We start from the raw sequence: 17132 nt of genomic DNA, 5'->3' as shown, positions 1-17132 counted from the left end.
CTTCCTCTGAGCTTAGTTTAGCGAGCTAATGGTGAGTGCCGGATGAAACAAAACAGAAACCTGTTAAAGGGGTTCTCAACTCCCCTGCCCCAAAGATGTGAAGGCTGAGGGAAATTTCTGACCTGTTGTGACCTGTGAAGAGGTCTAGATTTTAAGACTGAACTACACACAATTCAGTTTTATCCCTCAGATTCATGTACATCTTCTGATATATGTTCTTTGCTTCTCAGAAACCCTACACCATTACTAATATTCACACAAGGAGAGAGGGAAGAAAAAAGAAAGAAAAGCAATCTGCTTCACAGAAAGGTGACAAAAAGAAAACGAGGTCTTGAACATGAGGTCTCCTGAGGCCCCAGGAGACCCAGTCATTCAGATCAGATGAGGTAATGTGCTGAGGTAATGCCGTGAAACACGCAGCATACAAGCTCACCTCTTTGGGATGTGCTGACCTCCCCAGGTGATGGAGACGATGTATTTCCCAGGACTGCTGGGGTGATACTCGTAGGAGAACACCCCATCCTGACTGGAGAGCTGCTTCACTGGCTCCTCGACGCCCTCTGAAACCACACACAGATAATGTGATATGTCTGCACATCGTGGAACGGGACAAACTTGTGTGCTGTAATATGAGGCTATATAAATAAAACCGAGTGAGTAACAAGCTTTTAAATCACAGTTGAAATAGCAATGTGACATTTTGGAAAACAAACATCCAGAAACATACAATAGAAACTGAGCCGGTGGATACAACATGAAGCCTGGAAGTTATTTGTCTCTAAAGTCACAGACAAAAAAAAAAAAAAAAAAAAAGAGAAAAAAAGTAGATCTATGTGGTGTAATGAGGACTGCAGTACTCTACAAACTGAGGCCTGATTCAAACATTATACTGTTTTCTATCATTCCAATCTTGATTTGACAGTAAATTACAACACGTCATCTCATCTGGTTCTTATGTGTGATTAAGACCAGACTACCAGCACTCAGAGTTCATCCTCCAACAGAGAAAGCATGAAAGTCCTGACCACACCAGGGGGCTTCATGGTGTGAAGTCACTAAACAGAAAATGGACAAAAACTGCAGTGTCTGTATGAAACTGGGCCAATGAGATTCTGAAGGTGGCTCTTTGTTATTAGGTCTGAGCTTATTTCACTTCTCTTAAAAGCTTCTAAGATATTAACCGCACTCACTCGGTCCTTTGACTGTCACTTTCAGTTCTCCACTGCCAGCGTTCCTGGTGTCCACCTTGATATCACCGACCTGTTTGACCCTCAAACCTGACGGCTGGAGACCTCGACCTGTCGCCCTGCACGCTCCCGGCATGCAGGCTGCCAGTGAAGTAGACAGCACAAGTAAACAGGTGATGACTCTTTCATTTAAAGGATTTAAGCTGTGCAATAGATAAATGGGAAAAACAATGTACTCACCGGGGCCCACGTCCACACTGAAGGGGCTCTTGGGGATTCCAACGCCTCCGAAGGTGATTGTGATTGTGTGCGGGCCACCCTGCGTGGGTCGGTAAGTGCAGCGGTACACGCTGTCGCCTTTATCCTCCATCATCACCTCCACAGTGTTCTGCCGACCCTGAGGATCTTTGATCATGGCTGTCACGTCTCCTGTACCGGCACCTACAGTGACGATTTTTTAATATCAATGTTGATTCTCCATAAAAACACCACCTCTGTATGTAGAAACATTTTAAAGAGTGATTTTTCTTCTTGTGTCCGACTGCTCTTACCTGCAGTGTAGATGTCAAAGTAAGTTGGTTTGTTGGCGATGTTGCCCACAGGTTCGACTCCCAGGCCTTTCACTGTGACTTTGGAAGCATCTCCAAGCGCTTTATCCACATTCACCTCAAAGGGACTTTTGGGAATCTCTTGGCCCGCAAACAACACAGTGACCTAGAACAATTTAAAAGTAAATATCTAGATTCTGCTTTAAAAAATATATATTCATAATAATTAACAATAACTAACAATAACTAACAATAACAATAACTAACAATAACAATAATAATAAATAACAATAATAATAAATAACAATAATAATAATAAATAACAATATCATAAAAACAACTCGTGTAATTTTAAAACTTTTCATTACACAGCAATGAGAAAAAAACCTGGCATTAATTAATTTTTCCAATAAATCCAAAATAAAAAACTATTTTTACTGGTACTGCATTTTCCAATGAAATTGAATACAACTGTATAAATATGTATAAATTTTCTTTAAAGGTTAATTTCTTAATAAGAAATACATCGAACCACAAATCTTCACTACAGTAAAAAAAGTCCATGTATTTCTGGACTTCTTCACTCAGAGTCGTAGAATAGAAAAACTTGACGTGGTGAAAATTAACACTTTCTAGGTAGGTGACAGTGTTTTCTAATTCCAAAGGTTTGACTAATACACTGCTTTTATCTGCTGGTCGTTTTTCTGTTGTTGAAACATAAGCAAATTAGCGTATTACACAAGTTATAATTCCTAATTAAACATCTGCTGAGAGGAACAATAACCTTTAGGTTTTGTTTTTTTAAATAAATACTTGCCCCACGACACACAGAAAGTGGGTTTCTTCTGTCCTGATTCAATTATAATAACGTGTTCACAGTCAAAACAAAGCCTACCTGGTGGGCTCCCATGACCTGAGGAATGTAGGTGACACTGTACGTCTTCTTGCCCTCGTTAAGCTCCGCATTCAGCTGATCGACACAAATGCAAGTGGATGTCATGCAAGTTTAAGGTAGTTAAAAGGGGGACCAATTAAAAGGAAGTAAAAGCATAAAGTATACACACAGGTCCATGAGTTTAGCGTTTGTGAAGTTAAACAGCTATAAACACAATTTCACTATTTTTTTTTCCTTAAACTTTGGCTCTCTGGGTTGCCCAGCACAGTCCAAGAACAAAAATGCATATCCATAAAGCAAAATATGTTTATGCCTGTCATTAGATGCTACTCTATAATGCGGAGGTGGATTTTACCTCCTCTCTTGTGCCGTCTGGATGATCCAGGTAGACTGTGACCTGCCCCTGACCCGCGCTGAATGTGTCCACTGTGAAGACAGCAGGTCGCAGCACTCTGTTCCCTGTGGGCTCGATACCTGCAGAGGACGACGGTCAATTCAGGAACTTTAGAGATCAACAAGCGGCACATTTAATCCCAATCAAAACCTTCTGCACACATATTTGAACCACAAACACACAGGATGGATTTACAGTGACATGAGTGATTAAGGGTTCTTCTATGTGCACCGTTTGATTTACAGAGTCCAGCATCAGATTCCATAATGAGTGGGTGTACATTTACTAATCTGGACGTACTGTGTTTTAATTGAATTTCACATTGTCACAAACGGGTCTCCGTACTTTTCCCTTTCAAATTGTCCTTATTAACATGCTCTCGCTAGTTCATCTCTGACCACAGATTAAAAGCTCAGCTGAAAGCATTCAAATACTGCAATTTTCAAATTCTAGACAAGAATCCTGTGAGGGAGCAGCTGCTGCAGCACACAGACTGCTCCTGACATAATTATTCATTTTATTATTTTATAAATATTTAAATCTTTTGTCCTTTTGTTTTTCTAGCACAAGCCGTCAGTCTGTAGCTGCTGTGGGCGTGTTGGTGTCTGTGTTGCCTTGTTATTAATTTCCTGGTATTTCCTCCTCACTTACAGTCCAAGTTAAAGAACAAATGTTGACCTCACCACCTTGTGTTTGTGTGGATCAGATGTGAGTGCAGCCCATTGTTTAGATTATAGCTGCTTGTTTCCTCGCAGCGTGTCAAGTGCTCAAACACAGTGAGAAAAACAAATTACTGAATCGGTAACCAGATGAACTCGAGTGTTTTCAGAAGTGTTAAAATCTTTATTTTGTGTTGCAAGTTTGTGCGCGTACCCGGTCCGTATGCGCGGGCCTTCTTGGGGTTGAGTTTGGGTTTGAGTGGAGCTCCGGGCTTCAGTTTGGCTTTGGGGAACTGGGACAGGTAGGTCATCACCGACTGTTCGTCCGCACTGGGGTCGATGATTTCCTCTGGAGCGATCACCTGCAATCGCACAAACCGTTTACAGCTGGTCCAAAATAAATAAACCCGACTGTCCCTAGAAGTCAGAACTTGGCTCTCAGTGTGAAGGCAGCTTTCCCTGAGCACTCTGGTTTGGTAAACAGGAAAGCAGAGTCTGAGAGTGTGTGTTTATTTCTACCACCACACATCTCACATTAACATCTCCTGTTCTGTTTAGTTCTTGAGGATGTCATTCACATGTGGTTATCTGATGATGACCAACAGGATTTGTTTGTTTTTTCCCTGCTCAGACACAAGACTGCCATTAAAAGCTGAGAAACTCTGCGCCATCTTCATAATTATGGCAATTTAACTGAAATAAACAAAATGAATTACATTTGATATTTCCTATCGCAAGATAAACTGATACACATAACTCTGACAGATTGCCATTTCCACGTTAATCTGCAATCATCTCTACATGATATGGTAGCTTCAGGATACGATCTTTTACCAAGTAATCAGTCAGAATCTGAAACTGCGCAGCAACCACACAGGCAGTCAAACTAGATACAAAGGAAAAAGCTAATAGACGAACATGTGATAGTCGAACGAGATTTTGACAAGGCGATAATCTGTTGTTGGTTTCACATTTCCTTCCAATTACGAACCATTTATGCACCAGAGCAGTAATGAGATCCAATGCTGGCGCTGCATGAGGAGATGTCACTTTTTTTTAGCCCAAATTTATTGAGCTGGCTTCATTTCAGGCATCTCTACAGATGAGTTCAGTTCATTCACACCAAACTGGGAAAGCCATTTCCTTCTGTCTGCGCCAGGCCTTGTTCATGAGGGCATTGTCATGTGGAAACAGGAAGTGGGGGGGGGGGGGGGGCTTTACTGCACCAAGGTTTGATGCATGCTGTTAAAAATATAATGAAGCATTAATATTTCCTTTCATTGGAACCAAGAGTCACTATCCTGGAAAATGGAGCTCATTGTTTGGAGCGTGTGTGTAAACAGGGTGTACACACAGTGTATGCTGAATAAACACACACACAACCAATGGTGGATGCATAAATTAAACATGGGCAATGTTTCAAGTAATGACATCAGTGTGTAGAAGTAACCTCTGTCAAAACCTCAAGTTTCATGCTGTTTTTTTTCTACTCTTGGATCTGTAAGATGTCATGAGGAAGAGGCAGACACCTGCAGCCAATCAGAAGAAGAGCACCAACATAGGACACGTAAAGATTATTTTGGACAGAATGATTCAAAGCTATTCTAGTAGCTTTAAAACAGATTAAGGAAAACTCAGCAGTTTTAGTGAGGAGTCAAGTTCATGGAAAACAATTCGGACTTGTTTATGGGGAAAATGTCCCAATGTTTAAAGTATGAAGCCTGAACTTTTGGTTCACAGGGGTTACTTTTACACCCCTTACATCATAATTTGAAACGCTGGTCTAATGGGGTTTGCTCACATTAAATATGCGACTACTTCATCTATCGAAATGCAAACAGACTACTTTGGTCTGATATTCTGGCTCAGTCGCTTCAGACACAGAAGCATTAGTGATGACTTCAGGTGGAAATGTGGATGTGAATGAACTCTGACGCCGTGAGTCTTTGGGTTTTCGTTTACTCTCTAAAGAAGACTTCTGTTTGAGTGTCAGCTGACTGGAGGTGAAACAGGAAACACATCAAGCATCAACCATTTTCTTTCCTTAAGATTAAAAATGAGGCTGCAGAGAGAAAAGTATTTTGTTATCCTCAAACAAACATCTAAAGCACCAAGTACCCACTTCCAAAAAGATGAAGACACTTTCCTAATCACTTCCTGTGAAGTTTCTTCATTACAGAAATGTTACAGCTGTTAAACTCTAGGCTTGCATTGCCTCAACCTCAGACAAGCTTGTGTTGAAAAATGAAAAAGCTTCCTGTGTTGCAGCAAAAATCAGGAAAATAATAATCTGATCATGTTCCTGACCTCTGGCAGCAGCTCACAGAACAGCAGATTCTGCCTTAATTGGGCTGCGTGACACAAAATGCATGGCGTTGTAAGAACTGCAGCCATTGTGATCTGCTTGTTTACACTAAAAGCCTCTCTTGCATTCCTCACACTTGGATGCTAAAGCAAGCAAAGCGTTTGACTTGAAAAGCCAACTAAAGCTAGAAAACAAAGTAACAGTGAGTGTCTGAGGTGGAGACAAAAGTTCTGGCACTAAATGACGTCACCTGAATGCTTTAAAGGTTAATTTAAAGGTCAGAGCAGTGACGGCAAACAATGGAGGGAAAACCAACCTGCGGGATGCCCAGCCAGTCATCAGCCAGCTGCATGGCTTCGGTGGCATTCTCCACTGGTCTGACTGGATCCCAGGTCTCCCAGTCTGGACACAGGCCTGCAAACAACAGAAACAAAACAATTAGTTTACAAAGAGTTGGGCTTGTATTAGCAACACTTACATGTTGTACACAATAAGATAAAACTCATTATTCTTTGTTTAAAAAGTAATCTAAAAGACAGTGTTTATAATTCTGATGTTTTCAGTTTGGCATTTTTAGGAATCTCATACATAAACATGGAGCCTGGCTTTCACTTCGATTTCACACACAGGGTAAGTAAAAATACCAGTGTGGTTAAACTCCAAAGGAAACACACCCATGCTGTGAGAAAGCCGCTCTTACAGGCTTGCTGCATGCCAAATAGTTCCAGCTTCACCCAAAAATGCCATCTGACGATACAGTGTAATTAATTTTTGCTAATGAAGTTTGTTACGGTAAACTTCCTGCACAGCCTGGAACAACAAGGCGTACCTGGTGCACAGCTGTCCACCAGTGCTCCCAGTACTTTGCCGTCCCTCCAGTCCTGGCTGAAGTTGGTGATTGGTAGATCGGGGACTTTGTGTTGGATCCAGCCCAGCAGACGCTGCTTGGGTGTCTTTGACTCTGCCTGAATACAAAAGCACATTGCAGTTAGAAAGCTCCTGAAGAAGATAGCTTTCCATTTACAGCCACAAAAACAAGTGATTTTTAAAAACCAAACCACGAGCTGGACGTTACCTCTTCATCCTCGCCTTCCCAGACTGGCATGGAGATGGAGTAGTGTAGGATCAGAGTCCAGACCAGACCCAGGATCAGTTTCAGGTTCCCATCTACAATGGCTTTAGAGTCTGAAAGAAACAGGCAGACCTCAGGTCAGATTCAGATCAGTTATTTGCCCCCCTCCTTTAAGATGTCACCAAGCACCACAATCCCATAAAAAGGTTCATCTCCGTCCGTCACATCCCTCCGTTTGTCCTTTTATTAAATGTTTATTGGCTCATTTTCCCCCCTTTAGTGAGGTTTCGTGATTGGTACAGTTTGTTAGCAGGATTACAAAGTTATGGATGCAATTACGAGAAAAAGTTACCACAGTGAGGCTTGGATGGACTTAAAATTAACTGGAGAGGAAACAAATCATGATCCAGGAATTTCTGTAAGGATAATTTAACACCGTAAGCCAGGACACATTTAATCCCATCTTCACACAAATATCACATCTGGGTCCAGATCCAGATCCTACTGTCGTTAACCTCCAACTACCAACACTCATATTTACAACGTGTCCCACTTTCCTCTGCTGCCACACAGGACTGGATATTTCACGCTGCAGAATTCATTTCACAGAACTGTGCAACACTGAGCTTAGCTGCAGATCTGAAGTGCAAGCCAGCAACAAACCTGCTCCTGACTTTGTGGCTGTAAACCTTTTTAGCTCACAGTCTGAACAAAGCGCTGCTGGGTAACATTTCACATCAACCAGACCTTACTGTACTAGCTGGTACCACACAGCAACATGAGTTCATCTTCAGCTGCTGCACACAGAGTTCAGACCACAGCAGATAAAATCATTTTATTCAGAGTCTCTCATAACAGCAGCAAGTTGTTAAAGCAAGCGTGTGATATTTAAATGAAGGTTATATTTAAGTAAAAGGAACATGTTGGAGAAGACATGTTTATAATGGTGTATACATTTATAGTTAAAGCAAATGTAATTAATATTTTAAAAAGTATTGGACTAAACATCTTTAAAGAGTGTTTCATAGTTTGAGGTCAAACCTTTTGCCCATCATACTTTCCAGCCTCTCAAAGAAAGCCATATTATGGTAAAGCTCAGGCTTAGACTGCTCTAGAAACAGTTTCAGACTTTGTCTTTGAGTACTGGATCTGTGTGATGTCACTGAGAGTCCCCATTCCTAATATGCTCATCTAATCCAGCTCAACTCTGAGAGGTGACATTGGCTTAGATGGAGAGGAGGAAAAAACAACAACATTTGGTTTCAGACTGAAGATGAACCGATATTGATAAAGATCATTTTGACTCATACAAAGCCACTAGCAGAGATAATCAGAAAAACTTGTTCTAATGAGTAACTGCTTATAATCCCATTAAAACATCTGATATCAGGCTCTTTTGAAGCAGAGCTGCACGAGGCCGCAGTCTACCTCTGCGAAACGACTTGTTTCATTTTATCCACGCCTTATAAATGGCCTGTGTTGGCGTTTTAATGCGAGCTGTTGACACAGTCGCGACACAGCTTATATCCGCTAAACACGCCACCACAGAGTGTGGGAAATCCTGTGATCCACCCCGTGAAACTTCAGCTCCGCTCCACCGCCAGCAGGACAGCTGTAGTCCCAACATGTTGCGACAGCTCAGGTTTAGGTGGAGCTTTGCAGAGCTGCCGCCTCGCCCAGTGACAACATTTGACTGTGTGCATTGCGACATCCTGCTTTCTACATTTTTTTAAAAATTATTATCTCCCTTTTGTGTCCTTTAGCCCTCTTTTCCTGTTTCTCATTGTTCAAACTACATTTGCTTTTCCTCCATCCATCTCACTCTCCCCACCTGCATGAATTATTAACATACAGCTTCTTATCTATGGTTTCTCCCTTTCTTCCCTTCTTTCCCACTCAGACTGTAATGCCACACCTTTAAGTATGTGTGTCACTACGAACTGCAAACACTTTGCCAGTGAACTTTACCCCCAACTCACATATCCACCCAGCTTACTAACGGTTTAATCACACCAGCTGTGACACTTTCTGCATTAAGAATTTGTGAGTAACAAAGTGTTACATCAGTGCATGAGAAATGCATGATTCACAGATCAAGACCATCCTTTTCTCTCCCACAGCGAGCTTTTGCACAGCCCCTCAGCTCATGAAAGTTGCCATTTAAGGCAGCTTTTGTCTGATTGGCTGTCTCTGACAATTAGAAGGTTTGTACAGAGGTGTGTACATGACCATATAATGACATCCCTACTTTATGATCAGATTCAGAGCAAAGACTAGAAATCAAACTGTCTGGATCAGAGGGACTTTTTAAAATTGTGCATGTTTCCTGTGTTTATATGGAATCGTGACCATGTGTAATGCAACGATCCACTGAACATAAACATTAAACTTCACGTTAAAATTGTGAGACAACAGATGATAGAGTTCGATTTGTGCAAATGAGACAAAGCTACCAGACGAAAACTGTTTTTCCCTCGAGACTGAGCGTTGAGTGTTTCGAGTTTGTGTACTGTGAGGTAAAAACTACCACTTTTGTCAATGAGTCTGGCGAAGTGGAACAGCTTATCTTTTGTCAGAACCAGTTCAAAGAAAAGCCAATGAGGAACCTTGAATCCATCTCAAGGCCAACAGATAGCAATAGCTGTAGTTCCAAAAACACTTCTTTTCCTAAAGAAGGGCACTGAAAACCAGCTTCTACACCTCTGTAGTAATTTTCCTGCTCAATTTATGGGCTCACTACTTATTTTGGACCATACCGAATAAACAGTTCGTAATAATCTTCATACCTCATTTCAAACTGGAGGACTAGCTGTAGTGCTAAACTCCACGCTCATTTTTAGGATGTAGGTTGGCTGAACCTCTGCTCCAACACTTCACATCAGGCTGGGAACTAAACACCGTGTGTGCGCCGTTGTCGACACAGTTTTGTGGGTAACGAGGCTATCACCATGGTACCCCCATTGTTCATATAAAGGTCGAGAGTAGCAGAAAGACTGGAGGGCTTGGGGGGGGGGGGGGGGGGGGTTTAAAAAGCAGCCAGTTAAAACGATGACGGAAGGAGCAGAGACAATAAACCCGAGGACCGTTTGTGGCATCTCCAGAGTTCAGCTCGTGTGAGTGCCACAGAGAGCAGGTTACAGACGGCTTTAACCGCTCTAATAATCTGCTGCATTGTTCCCTGCCGGTTAAAGTCTGAGCCCTCCTTTCCCTCCCTCGTGACAGACTCCAAGGTAGCGCTGAAGAGAAGACATTACTCCAGCAGCCAGCTACAAGTCTTCAGCTAATATTTCAAAACAGCAAGAGAAACTCATTATAAACCCTGATGTAACGTTCTGGGTTTGGTCCAAAGAACAAAGCCATAAATACTCCAGCAGCAGCAGCTTGCCAACTGAAACGCACACCTGGGCAGGTAAAGCCAAATTTTCTCACCAGTTCTTCATTTCAAGAAATGACTGAAGTTGTTAACTGTGGCAATGATTTGACTCCATCCAGCCCACAAACCAAGAAATATGAGTCATTTTGCAGTGGTTTTCATACAATGGATAAAGAGATTATAGCAGGATCAAAACAGTTCTGCATGACCCGACCTACAAACCTGTATATCAGAGCCCATTTGGCCTTTTTATTATCTGTACCAATCACACTCCAAACCCAATCCTCTGTTTTGCTCGACAACAAATGTTTGTGAACTACATAAAGTCCCGATGCAAACCTCGTCCTCGTCACACCTACATACAGAATCTGCCGTTAAAACAAAACAAAAAAAAACTATTAAAAGAGCTGACATTTTTAGGCTTGAAACTGGCCAAGACAGAAAACAAAAGCTGCACTCAAAAGAAACTAAATTTAAATCTACAGCAGCATTATTTTGGACCAAAGTCAAACTTAAAACTTTGTTTTTTAAATAGATGTGACCGGTAATTCTGTGCATGCGGTTTATGTCCCAGTGACCAGCAAGTTCATTCAGATAGTTCTTCAATATAACGGACCGTATAAACTGTTTTTTTTTTTTTTCTTTTCAAGCCAGCTGCTGATATTTGAGACTCTTCTAGAACGACTGCCTTCTCTCCCATGCACAGGTCCCAACTTTGGTGTCACATTATCTACAATCAAGACTGAAACTGCATGACTGCATTAAGTCATGGGAAATATTTTCTCTTCAGTCAAATCCACTTCTGTGATTATCTACAGTTTAAAATACTTTTTTTTTTTTTTTTTAAACCCCTTAAACAATATTTTAAATAGTAAATTGAACCCATCTCCCTTCTTGTACCCGTCCCTTACACCATGTGTAGAGCAGGTGAGTGCAATCAGTATTCACAGCTAACATGCCGTAACCATTAAAGGTTGACACGAGAGGTCTGCCTCAACTCCTTCGCCCCCAGCGATAAGAGACCACTGCAGTCGCCACCTCTTTTATTCTGAGATTCATCCATCCACAGCTCCATTCACAAAGTGGCTCACATTTAATACAGCCCGGATCTGCATCACATAAACAATGTTTTAGCCTCTCGGCAAGATGCTCTTCCTGCCCATACCTGCTGATTTGACCAGCTGCTATGGAGACAAAACAATAACACAACAAGGACAGGACTGGAGAAGCAAGTACTGGGATAGTGCCTTTCTTATCTGTGAGTCAAACCTGGACTCTTACAGAAAGTTGCATAATGAGCCCTGAGCGCTTAAGCTGAACTAATCAACCTACTTGCTGACCTAGAACTCCAGAAAATCCTCATCTCACACCCAAGTTACAGACAGGATGGAGAAGTAAACAAAACGTTTACACATAAGAGCCACAATCAAACCCTGAGATCTCTCCATAACTGATTCAGGTTTCCTAACAAAGTAATGTGATGACCAAAGCTATCCCACCTCTACCTATAAAGCTCAGTGCCAGGTACAACAGGTAATTAAATGCAGGTATGGAGAAAAAAAAAAAAAAAACCAAAAACCATTACTACCAAGTCAATTTGGTTACATTTTGTCGCCACAAAAATTCTGATCTATTTAAATGACTCTATACTCATGACCAAGTTGTCTCCCTTCTAGGATTGCAGCAGGTATTTAAGCTTTCATCCTCACATTTCGCATAATAAAATGTCTGACTTCTAGTGAAACACGACTCATGTCTCAATACGAGTAGAAGCTCCATCATGCTGCTTTGGATAGCCTCAGCAACATCAATTCATTTACTGAAGAGGAGCTGTGTCCCAACTTCAATAATGGACAGTCCAGGATTAAAGTCTTTCGATAGACAGGAAGAACTGGGCACTGCGTTCACTGATGGAGTGGAAAACCTAAACGCCGATACAGTTCAAATCCAGAGATTTCACTTTTCTCCCATTAGACTCCGTAATAGATTCAACTGTATTTTACTGCTCTGTGTGGAGGCTTCAGTGGGGCAAAGAATGGTCCCAACAGTTCTTCCAGTGTAACAGATCAGCTTGTCTGGGGCACTGATTCAATTTTCACCAAGCCTTTTAATAGAGTCTCCCCTTTGCCCATCTGCTGTGGTGAATTAAGGAATGTCAAAGATCACAAGCACAGAGCATCTCCACTACGAACAAGTACGACTGCTACAGTCCTGGAAATCTGAGACAACAGACATCTGAGAGGTGGCTGAAAAATGAGGAAATGTCCTACGATTAGACAAAAATCAGACACACCATGTCAAACAAAGACCGTTGCACCATGGCAACCAATCAACAGTCCGATCAAAAAGTTTAACCGTCTAACAGATATTAAAATGTGGATAGCTTGTACATCTTAGTGTTCTTGCATGTTGTACTTAAACTAAACATTAAACCTCCACCCCCAGCATTTTGAGCCAACTTCTTTTAATGACTTCAATTTAGGAAATATTCACACAGCTTCAAAGAGGTAGGGAGACATGATAGTTTCAATAAAACCATCAGTTTTAGGTCTACAAAGGAAGCAGAGCATCTGTTTTCTGATAATTCACTTAAGAAAATCACTACAATACAAACTTAAGGGTCATATCACGTCAGACAGCTGACCGCTCAAAACAAGTCCTTTCATATGAAAAGTCACCATAAACCTACGTTGTGATACCAGGCTCTTCCAGCTTTGTATAACTCAAATGCGCTGCGGTTGTTAAAATAAATAAAATTTGTCATAAGCAGAGGTCACTGCAGTTCACTTTCTTTCTAAGCATCTCGCCCTCAGAGGCACGGCTGCTGCACCGCTTACAGCTGTTCCTTTGCACGATGACTTGCAGACACACATGTTCAGCTTCCTACCCAATAATTTACCGCTCAACAGTAGAGAACAGTCTATGCCTAAAGCAGATCATCACACTGATCTCAGCCAACCACACCCCGCCTAAAACATTCACCTGGATGTCCAACACCGTAAGGACTGAACACTGAAACGGCAAATTCCTGTAAATATAATTTAAACCAAATCTTTTAAACCTGGGGCTCTTACAGGGTGACCTACAGGATGTCTGAGCAGTTTTCTGATGTTTTTGATCATTCAAGACGAGCTAAATTTTCAGTTTGAGTCAATTAAACGCTACTAGCCCACAGTCTCACAACAGTCCTGATTCTTCCTTTGGTGGAAGTCTAAAATCTCTTCAGTTGGTGCCAACATGCACGAAGACGCACGGAAGCAGCAACGATTTTAACGATGTCATGCGGTGAGATAACGGCAGAAAATCAAGAGAAATAGCCTGAAGACCAGTGGATGTGTTCAATTTCCTTTTCACCAACACACTGGCCTCAGAATTATAAACTCCAGCTTCAAACCATTTCAAACTTGTGCTTTGAGATTCACCACAGTAAACAATACGACAAAACTTGTTAACCAATTTTATCATTTCCACTTTTCTTGCTGTGGTTAGAGGCCACATGCCTGCTGTTAAATATTACGTTGGGTTTTACTTTGTGCTTCAGTAAGACAGAGGGGTGCTATTGTGGCAAATGTCTGCCAACACCCAAGAAGAAATTGTTAAGAGTACTTTATTACCCAAATACTCAATCATACATTTGTTAATATAGTGTTTGGGGTTCCTCTATAGACTTGTTGAAATCAGTATTTCCAAAGAGTCGAAAGTCTCCAAATATCTTTCAGCATTAGTTGAATTAAACCTGCCCCAGCCTGTCAGGGAGTGACTGAGGTTATTACAAGGGGCATGAGCTGTGCCAACCAGACACTGCAAGGACCCATGTTGAAAGCGAAGTGAACAAATATGTTTTAACACAGATTTTAAAAGGAACCATTTTTATGGCAGGTTGCAACATCAGCAAAAAGACAAAGTAAATTTAGGTGGAAAAATAAATTTGAAATTTGGTGGCAAAAGTAAAAGTTTGGGTGGAACTGGACAAAGGATACCTGCAGTGGTAAACAGGATGTGGAGCTACCGCGTGTGTGGTTTGACCTCTGCTGCACAGATTCCTGAGTGGTGAGATCATCAACTCCATCGCCCACCCCCCACCCATCCATCTACCAAGCCTGTAAATCACCCTCCACCCTGCTGAGGACCAATGGATGGTGGTAGAGGAACAAAAAGCCACACACACACACAGTATACATCTGAGCTTCAGTTTAAAATAACTATAAACACACACTCAGCAGGAAGCCTCTGCTGCTGTCAGATCAATTATTAACACATAATTCACACAACACACTGCCAGGAAACATGACGCACGCAAACAAAGACACAAAGATGCATGACATTCCTCTGTGCTGAGAAACGGACGACACGTTCAGCGATAACGACCGTCATTCACAGGGTTTGGTTTGGGGGTGGATGTGGTTGAAATCAGGGTTGCAATAATAATTCCTGAGCAAAAATGTGTGCAAATGTACATAAAATAGTCTTAAAGTCTTCATTTTTGTAGAAACAAAGTCGTTTTAGGGGCTAAAGTTAAACCCAAACAAACTCCAATCACCACATCGTGGTGGTCAGCTGCAGTCACGATCCTGGAGCCACATCAATGACGATCCCACAGATGAACGTTTAAAATATAAAAGATTTTGATTGTTTTATTGTAATCAAGCGTTGTTTGCAGAATAAAATAAAATAGTTGGAACCACTTTTTCAAAAAAAAAAAATGCATTAAAATAAGCCTTTTTCTCCGCAGACATATCTACGAAGTAGCAGAGATGAGTAAAACCTTTAGCAGATGTTTATAAAAATTAGTTTTTAGGTCTCCAGTGGGGGTTTAGTGAGCTTTAAAATGACTAGAAATCAGTTTTCAACTTCCACTGCTAGACATCAGGTCGGCGCTCCCAAACTGGGGCACCCATTGATGACATCACCGCATGATGCATTGGTGTAATAAGAGTGGCGCCTAATAGGAGTCACATGAATCATGCACCAGCAGCTCAGAAGGGGTGATCCCAGCAACAAAATCCAGATTACAGGCAGAGAGAAGAAAGCAAGAGGCTTTTAATGTCTTTGATTTGGGTAATGAGCGGTGAGCAGGATACAGAGTCTGTGTCATTCTGTCTCTCTCTCCGTCTTTAATCTGGTTTTGGTTGGGCACAAACAGCTGCACAGACACAGATCAAAGACTAAGTTTGCTCCCATGTTCTAGAGAGTCGTTCACAGGGATTCCGAGTGAATGAACCAAATGATGAAAACTGGATAGCGTCCAGCGTCTGCAGGCAGTTTACCAAGCAGCAGAAATGCAAGAGCTTGTGCACCACAAACAATAACAGGCCTAAAACTGAGCTTTGTGGGACACCGCAAGCATGATGTGCAACACAGCAAACAACAAGTATGATATGGACAAAGAGCAGAAGAAATCTGAAGGTCAGAGGAGCCACAAGAGAGCTCACTAACCAGCGCAGAGCTGCCCTGTCATTAACACACAAACATCTGGCATGACGTCTGCATGCATAAACAAGACGCACACTGACAAACACACTGCAGCGTTTAGCCCTGCATGACCTCACCCTGCTGGTTCCCAGGCAATGATGTCATCACAACCAGACCTGCCATGTGGTGAGGAAGAAGAGGTTGATCGAGAAGAGAAAAAAGGGAAAAGGGGAGAAAACTGGAAAAGAGTTAAAGTGGACATGCAGCCACAAGCTCGCACACAAAGACGAAAGCAGCTGAAGGTTCAAAAGCTCCTTGAAGGGTTTGACAAAACCCTCAGGTGATGGTTGTGGAGGTTCAGACTATGTAACAAGTCCAAATATAAGAACGCACTTTTGTGCAGCTGTGCTTCATTTTCCACTTCGATGGATTACAGCTTGTGTGACAGAACTGGTGATGAACATCAATTAAAATAAAGTCAGTAATAGAAATGAGTCAGTTAAACTACCGAGTACACCAACACAAAGTCCACTGGACAAACCTGTCATTACCTCATATGTATTAAATAACTTGAGACCATTTCTTGTCTTAAAATAAAAAAAATTAAAAAAAAATCCACCCCAGCCCAACATTACTCTACAGAAATGATCAACTTATTCACAGTTTCTGAAGTTAAGGCAGCCTAAAAACAGCCAAATCCTTTAAAACTCAGATAGGAAAAATAACTAAAACCAGACTTGTTTAGTGACTGGATCATTTATTTATTTATTTTAATATATAGAAAAACAGGAGGAAGAAGAAGAGGGGCAAAAGATTAAAAGATGAAGAAATGGAGTGAGTAAGACGAGAAGCATTTGGGATATTTGCAGCTGAGCCAGGCTGCAGGAGGTTCACCGCAGTGATCATCAGTGAACAATCCTCAGTAAACCATCACAACCCCCCCCACACACACACACACACACACACACACACACACACACACCTCTCAAATTAAACCTACAACTAAATCTAAAACACGCACTGAACTCAGTCTGCCTGCATGTGCATCTGTGTTTTCAGACCCAGCAGTGTATCGTCTTCCTGTCATTCTGATAGTCATCATTAACTAAATATTTGGCACACAGTGGCTGCGCTAAACTCTGCGTCATGTCTGCTGCCACTACACCCAGACAAAAGATCACACTTCCTGCATCAAAAACAGCTCAGCACCAATTCACAATGACAGACGACATGACAATAGCTCCCCTTCATAAATGCATGATCAGCTGTGAGACAGTCCAGCGTCTG

At 41.7% G+C, this 17132-nt stretch overlaps 1 protein-coding gene across 5 annotated transcripts in view; it reads right to left on the bottom strand.

The window, feature by feature from the left end:
• The window catches only part of flnba (filamin B a), a 69373-nt gene that overhangs the window by 35003 nt on the left and 17238 nt on the right, over window positions 1–17132 (bottom strand). For 3 of the 5 annotated variants that reach the window (XM_085274622.1, XM_085274623.1, XM_085274624.1), the window contains exons 2-10: window positions 7064–7173; window positions 6818–6953; window positions 6305–6402; window positions 3898–4045; window positions 2986–3104; window positions 2631–2705; window positions 1739–1901; window positions 1191–1628; window positions 434–560 (exon numbers count right to left, since the gene is read on the bottom strand). In XM_085274622.1, the coding sequence (XP_085130748.1) occupies window positions 434–560; window positions 1191–1628; window positions 1739–1901; window positions 2631–2705; window positions 2986–3104; window positions 3898–4045; window positions 6305–6402; window positions 6818–6953; window positions 7064–7173 (1414 nt within the window). The remainder of the gene's footprint in view (window positions 1–433; window positions 561–1190; window positions 1629–1738; window positions 1902–2630; window positions 2706–2985; window positions 3105–3897; window positions 4046–6304; window positions 6403–6817; window positions 6954–7063; window positions 7174–17132) is intronic. The other 2 variants (XM_085274625.1, XM_085274626.1) reach the window with 1 other exon arrangement.

The sequence above is a fragment of the Mchenga conophoros genome, linkage group LG5 (genome assembly GCF_057382185.1).
Source record: "Mchenga conophoros isolate Kocher_MC1m ecotype Shallow Benthic linkage group LG5, M_conophoros_male_GT1.1, whole genome shotgun sequence".
Lineage (NCBI taxonomy): Eukaryota > Metazoa > Chordata > Actinopteri > Cichliformes > Cichlidae > Mchenga > Mchenga conophoros.
The sequence above is the reverse complement of the archived record's forward strand: the minus strand, read 5'-3'. Positions and strand labels throughout refer to the sequence as shown.